At 34.4% G+C, this 7,483-nt stretch overlaps 1 protein-coding gene across 1 annotated transcript in view; it reads right to left on the bottom strand.

Moving 5' to 3' along the window:
- The window catches only part of Ddx60 (DExD/H-box helicase 60), a 134,808-nt gene that overhangs the window by 122,420 nt on the left and 4,905 nt on the right, over positions 1–7,483 (bottom strand). Inside the window, exons 2-6 of the mRNA XM_012516703.2 lie at positions 6,395–6,504; positions 6,187–6,250; positions 5,737–5,926; positions 3,918–4,259; positions 1,297–1,413 (exon numbers count right to left, since the gene is read on the bottom strand). Of these exons, the coding sequence (XP_012372157.2) occupies positions 1,297–1,413; positions 3,918–4,259; positions 5,737–5,926; positions 6,187–6,250; positions 6,395–6,410 (729 nt within the window). The 5' untranslated portion in view covers positions 6,411–6,504. The remainder of the gene's footprint in view (positions 1–1,296; positions 1,414–3,917; positions 4,260–5,736; positions 5,927–6,186; positions 6,251–6,394; positions 6,505–7,483) is intronic.

The raw sequence follows: 7,483 nt of genomic DNA, 5'->3' as shown, positions 1-7,483 counted from the left end.
GGTGGGATTCTCACCCTGATTAACTATGTGTTGATACATGTGCACTAAGCGACTGCACCGAAGATGGCAATGTGTAATAATGGGGTCATGCTTGTAATGCCTGTCTTCTAAATACATACTGCTTGTCCTGACATACCAATTATGGCCAGACTGTATCTCCAGTAATTTTTTTTAAGATGTTCCATCTTATGCCTAAGATGTTTGATATTCAGACAGATAGTGAGGCTAAACCTACCTCCATGTGTTGTAGGTCAATAATAAGCTTCTCTTCTAGAGGGTTAACAACCTTAGTTTGCAGACCAAAAATTAGAGAAAAGGAAGGCCTGCAAGGACAGCCAACATTTTGGCCCTAGCCTTTCAAGGTCAGTGAGGACTCAGGACATAATAGAACCTGTACTGTAGCATCATGTAACTCAATTGTGCCCCAAATTTTCTGATCAAGGATTATGGGGCCACAGAGGAATGTGATTGATGGTGTATTGTGTGCCTAAAGAGAGTCACATGGAGAGAAAACATTCTCTCAGGCTTTCTCAGAGAGCAAATTGGTCAAGCAATGGTCGGGATTCATGCCCATGGCTGACACAGGCAAAGGATCTACAAAGTGCAGTACAGGGTTTTGGGATAAGTCGTGAGGGGACTTGACTGACCATATGAGATACAAAAGTTACGTTTTTTGTTATATAGGTCTTGCTTTATCTTGGTCTTAACCATCCAGCAGAAAAGTTTAGAAATGAGGTATAAAAAGTGAAGCCATGTTAATACACTGAGCTGTGGAAGGCTCAAGTCATAAGATTCGGACATTGCCAGTCCTGTGGATAATGCACTACTATTGTGGCGTACTGGACGAAATTGGAATATTTTGCTGAATTCATACACTTACAATATTTTGATGGCAATGGAATACCCATCTCTGACAAAACTGAACAAAAAAAGGTGATATAAGTGAAGGACAATTTTGTATCTGTATATACAAAATAGTTACAATAGATATATAGCTACTTTCTCCTAATTCAGTAAGAAAGATCTGTACTAATAGCATTTGTATAGTATATCATGTCTGCTTCTTGTGCTATGAATGACTACTACAAAGACAACAATATGCAATGTATGAATTTTCGTAACCCTGCTACTAACTTGTTTTGAAGCTATCACATTGCAAATTTTTTTCTCAATAAAATTTATTAAAAAAAAAGAAAAAGAAACTATTCTGTTTTCAATCCCCAGTTCCACCAAAAATGAAGAAACTTCTGTAATTAAAAAATATTGAACAAACAATTATTTTTAGTGTATCATTACCTCTTCCACCATGTGCTTCGATTCTAGATTTTTGAAGAGAGGTACTAATAATGATGCTCTGCGTTTTTTCAATCTCCTAAGCAGGATTTTATAAGCTTTTCGAATGTTTTCTTCATACTGAAAGAAACAAAAACAAAAGTTCAGGTAAATTGACATCTAAATGTTTTTTACAGGTATAAAAAATCAGATACTTAATATGTATAAATAAAAAATATAAAGTTACTTATTTTAAATGTACAGTTGAATGACTTTTAGTAAATTCATCCAGTTGTACAACCCATAATTATAATCTAATTCTAAAACACTGCAACACTCCCCAAAAAAGCCAGGTATTTTATGATGCCAAATTTCAAACATGCACATTAATAGTATAAAATCCCCACAGCTACCTATCACACCAACAACAGTCATGACCAATATTTTCAGTTGTCTTCAAGTAGCACTCAAATGAGTTAGTAAAATATAACTCATCACATTTTTAGAGGATACAGAATAGTAATAGAAAAAATTAGAAATGATACAGAATTTCACTAAAGAATGTAAATTTGATAGTGTTTGTTGTATTGCATAGTGTTGTCTTCAAATTAGTTGTTCAGATTATTAGATCTATGCATGCAAAATTGGAAGAAGTAAGAAAAAAAAAAAAGAGGTTATAAGAAATTAAGACGAGGGGTTGGGGATTTGGATCAGCAGTAGAACACTTGCCTAGTAAGCTGGAAGCCCTGGGTTTGGTCCTGTGCACCAAAAACAAAAAATAAACACATCCTAAAAAGCAATTCAACCAAAAAAAAATCAAAAATAAATTCAGATGAGAAAAAAATGGAAAACAAAAAGACTAGAAAACAAACCAAAAAATTAAGCATTAACAGCTCTTTTCCATAAACCAAAAAAAATCCACAGTACAATTATCCAAACCATCCTTATATACTTAGATATATCTCTTTCCCCCACATCCTCTCCAGTCCTTCTCATCTCAGTAATTCCTTTCTTCTAAATAGGTTTATTCCTTTTTCACAGTATCAGTTATACACTTCAGATTTTTTTAGTCTTTCAAATTCTCATTACATTTTAATTCTATTTCAAATAGTCTTCAAACTTGGTTAATGAAGCCTCTTTAAGGTGAATGTTCAATTAAATCAGAAGTACACTATTCTACCAGAAATGGGATCCTTGATTTTGATAAAAATTATTCTTTAGGAGGAATTGGGCAGGATGTTTGCAAGATGCTCTTAAAAATGAGATCAATAAATTGCCCTAACAAAATAAAGTGAACTCAATAATAATATTTCTTCCTTGGGCTGGCCAAATAGCTCACTGGATTAAAGCGCCTGCTTAGGCAGACCCAGCAGCTGGGTTTCAATCAACAGCAAGCCGTGCAGGACCCACCCCCGGGGCACTCTGAGACAGTGATTGAGACTGGGTGTGGTGGCCGCTCCTATAATCCTAGTGCTTGGGAGGCTGAACACAGGCAGATCACTGAGTCCAATCTGTATAGTGAGACCTTGTAGACCCTGTACTAAAATACAAAAAAAAAAAAAAGTTTTCCAATATAAAAGTGAGTCCCAGAGCTGATTCTTCTTCCAGCAGACAAGCAGAATCAGAAATAATTTAATGATGAAGACATTAGGCACTATGACAACCATTGTTGAATTCTTATTATTTTGTTTAGTGAAATTCTGTATCACCATATATAATTTCTTTACTATATTTTACTGTTTAAAAACATTTTAAAATAATTTAATGATAGGAATACTAGCTAAAACAAAACTATTTCATTATTTCATAAAAATCACCAGGGTATCTCCAAATACACTATGGGTCTGGCACAGTTCTCAAGTATTAACTGACCCAAAAGATTTTGATGAAATGTAGGATAATCTTAATCTTCAGGATTTGCTACATATAATGAAAATAAATGGAAACTAGATGTGTCAATGAAATCAATATACTGTTACTTGAAATCTTTCAATAAAGTAGTTTGCAAATACACCAATACAGCAAAATAACAGGAGCATGAAACTAAATTTCTAAAAACAAAAAATTCTCCTGCTAGTGAGTTAATATTAAAAATGAACAACTCAGGTTGCTTCCTTCCTCGCTGACCTGCTGCACTGAGACATTTGGTGAAGGACAGCAAGCTGAGCGCATTGCACAGGTGTGTTTCAGCAAGACAAGCATAACTTCTGTCTGTCTTAATGCATCTCTGGCCAAATTAAGTTGGAGTCAATACGCCAGACAGTAGTTAAGAATGCAGGGGCTGGAGCTGCGCTGAATCTTTTCAGATTCATGTTTTATTACCCATTTGGTATTGATGAACATCAGACCATTTATTCAAATATCTGTTTCGTCACTTGTAAAACTTAGACGATGTTAACATAGGCCCTATGGTGTTATTGTGAAAGTTAAGCAGTCATTCAAGGGAAGTTCAAGCACTAATACATAATTATAAATATTAAATAAATGATACATTTGCATTATTTCTATTATTTATTACTATTATTGTTGTCAATTTTCTCTATTTCTTTGTTAAAACTTTGATAACTCCCATATAAAAGGTCAAAACAAGCATAATTTAGAAAACTTTATACAGTTCTAGAAGAGCACTGCCTTTCAGACATTACCTTCTTGAAAAATATCTGGTTCTTGTGCAGACTTGACATAAAGTATGCATAAAGCCGAATAACATCAGATGCTTGCCCAGAGAAAAGCACAACATTGACTCTCACTGACCAAGACTGAATGATTAAAAAGTTGAAAAAGTGTGTTTGCAGATCATTCAGACCTTCATCTGCAACTATTAGGAAATATGGGTAATTCTCATCCAAAAACGTTTTCCACTCCTTTGATAAACAGCTAGTGAATTGAGTACAAACATTAATGCTCGTATTTTTCTGAAGATGAAGAATTAAAGCAGTTCTTAGAGGAAGAAGTTCAGGAAATCTACAATATGCATACTCAGAATCCTGTAAGGAGGAAATGGGGAACTGTTATTTTGAAAATTTCATTAGCAGCTCTGTAATTTACTTGCTTAAGATGTAACTAAAGGATTAAAGGAATAAAATTTAATACAGTTTTGTTGGGAATAGAGGTTTACATTTTGACCACCATTTTATAAATATTTGTTCTAAGTCACAATTTGAATTTAAAAACCTGTATCCCTGGTCTGCAAACATAACACTCAAGGTTTACCATACTTTACCTTCCCATTCACTAATCCTTTGCCTTTCTAATCTCATTTCAAAAAGAAAATGGACAGGAAAAAAAAATATAGATATGATTCTCTCTCCTTAGGAGTAGAGGTGTCTCTCTTTGTTCTAGAGGACTGTCCCAGGTACTTTCTGCTACCTTCCTTCAGGTGGGAAGGTTTATCTTAGCAGACCAAAATAATGTGTGGAGCTGCTAAACAATAGGCCAGAATGCTGAATTTTTTTCTTTTTCAAAGCATTGCTGCAAACATGCAGAAATATTCACAATTACAACAATAACATGGAATGCAAAATGATTGAATAGGTCCATATCAAAGTTTTTGAATAGCATATTAGTTACCTTTCAGAGTAAAATTAGGAAGTAGTGGTAGAGGTTACGCATATCTGTATTTGAAAGCATTGAAATGTTATTAATTATAGTAATCATAAGAAAACCAAATGTGGTGTTCTGTTGCAGATATTTACTACAGAGCTGTTATGGTTTGTGTCTAGGTGTCCCCTCAAAGCCTCATGCAGTCTTGGGGCAGCTTCTGGAGTTTGTGATTGATCACTGTGGGTGTGGATGCTGCCCCTTTCCTGGGGCAGGTAATCTGCATTACAGTGTAAGGAGGGAAGAGGAGCTAGTTGCTTGAGCTGCTGCTACCCCTCCCATGCACTCTTGCTCTTTGCCATGACCATGAAAGGTTGCTTTCTGCTATGTGCTGCTCTGCCTTGAAACCAACTGAATGGACTGAACCCTCCAGTAACTGTGAGCTAAATAAACCTTTCCTTCCTTCATTTTGGGTGTCGGGTATTTGTCCCAGCAACAAAAGAAGAGTAACTAAGACAAGAGCAAATAAATGGAAGCCAGGCTTGTCAAGTTTGTCTGGACTCAAATATACTTTATTTTGTGCTCAAGTAAATTTACTGCTGCTTTTTAAAGACAGAATTAGTTCTCAGAGTTAAAGGATGAGAACAATTTGGATTCTAATGAAAATTATTTTTCACCCACTAGCATGATTCAGTGTGTCCTTATAATGAAATTATTTTATTGAAAATAAACAGTAATGATAAAGTGGTATAGCCATTGCTCAGTACTAGGAGTTGGGATAAATTTTTTCCCCTTTTTCCTTTCAATTTTACTGAAATTTTCAAGGTATATTTTACTTTGTAATAATGGACCTACTTATAAAATAATATAAATAATTTTGTTTTAGTCCTAAAATCACAGAAACAAACTCAACTGTCATGTTACCTGGAAGAAAACTATGGTAAATTGTCCTCCTTTACCAATAAGATCCATGAGGTAATATTCCACAATGTAGAAGAAATGGAGATTCTGTTCCTTGTGTGATAATTCCTCACATACACATGTGATAAATAATGAATCCCCATCAATCAGAAAGTATTCAGACTCAACAAAATCATTAAATAAACTGGAATATCTAAAACAAAAATAATTAAAATGTATCATTTAAATGAGGTCCATAAAAGCAGTAGCACTATTCTTATCATTTCAGCATTATCATGAGTAATTGAATTTGTTCAATGTATTGATTATCGATATAATGTATGTATCATACATGTACGTATATATAAGCACACTGAGATAGATATAGATAGATCAGTATGAGGACAAATAGTTATATATAAAAACAAGGAAATATAGTCTTTCATAGTTCTTTATGGCTACAAAAATACTCACTCAGCACTTGGCAATTGGCCCAAAATAAATCGTGACATATACTCTAAAAACAGTGTACTTTTATCTAAAAAAAAGAAAAAAAAAGTTATTTTACTCAGATTTAGTTATTATTTGAAAAATAAGAAATAATAATGTAATTATTTTAATTCCTTGAAACCTACATAGGTTATGTTTTATACTTCTTTACATACTTAAAGATGATAATTACCCATTCTTGCTGCCATATCTACCTTCAGTTGGAACTGGCAAGTATTAAAAACCGCAAATATCTATTACTCTGGTTGCTCTAAATGGCAGTTAATAATGAAAACAGCAGACCTGAAAGGAATGGAAAAATAAGAAATTATGTGCTGAATGACTACACATGCCAAGCAAAACCTTAGGCACTAGGAATACATAAACAAACATAGTAGACATAATCAATATGCACTGAACTCTCAAGGAACTACAAATCAATCACAAAAGAAAATTATTAATCATATAAGCAATAGGAAATTCCAAATATAAAAATTTCAAGGAGGTCAGAAAATGCTTTCCTGAATACGTATATTAGAGTTGAGTTCCAACAGATTACACAAGAATTAGGCTAGAATCAGAAAAGTAGTGTTCACAGCAAAGGAAACATCAGAACACCACATGTACCCATGGCATGAGGGAGGTGGATGGACCCAGGCTCCTAAAACAAGCCAAAAAATCTGAAATAGAGAAAGTGAGAGAAAGGTCGAGGTGTACCAGAAAGAAATATGATGGCATGAAGAGCTCTTGAGGACGTGTTACAGAATGTTATATCCCTCCTAGAATTAAAAAGAAGCAATCCATGGATATTAATCTGGTGATGCTCAGATGGCTTGGAATTCAGAAAATATCAGTCCAACTAGAGCTCAGTGAGTAGAATGGGAGCAAAACTTTGATCAATAGAGCAGAGAAAAAGCTGCTATTCAGCTGTATGATAATGGTACAGTAGTTTGATACAATTGTAATTTGATGGGGATTTGAGCCTAAAAGGCTAGAGAAATTTGGATTCCTTTGAAGTACATGTAGAAGTAGAATTTGAGTTAATCCGGTAATGGATCTGATATGGATGAAGAAAAGAGCAGAAGGGATCTATCAATGACTCCTGCAACAAGATGACTAACCCACTCCCAGGTGGGAAACCACAGAATGGGATTCAAGTGAGATCCTCTGTGGACAACCTGAACTTGGCTGGTTTTTCAAGGCTTAGCATTGATCTTGTTACACAAGCAGGTAAATATGCAGGTCTAGACGTCAAACACAGATTTGAATTATATTTGAACAC

The sequence above is a fragment of the Octodon degus genome, unplaced genomic scaffold (genome assembly GCF_000260255.1).
Source record: "Octodon degus isolate 3935 unplaced genomic scaffold, OctDeg1.0 scaffold00121, whole genome shotgun sequence".
Classification (NCBI taxonomy): Eukaryota; Metazoa; Chordata; class Mammalia; order Rodentia; family Octodontidae; genus Octodon; species Octodon degus.
Note: the sequence above shows the minus strand (reverse complement) of the source record. Positions and strands in the feature narration are given on the sequence as shown.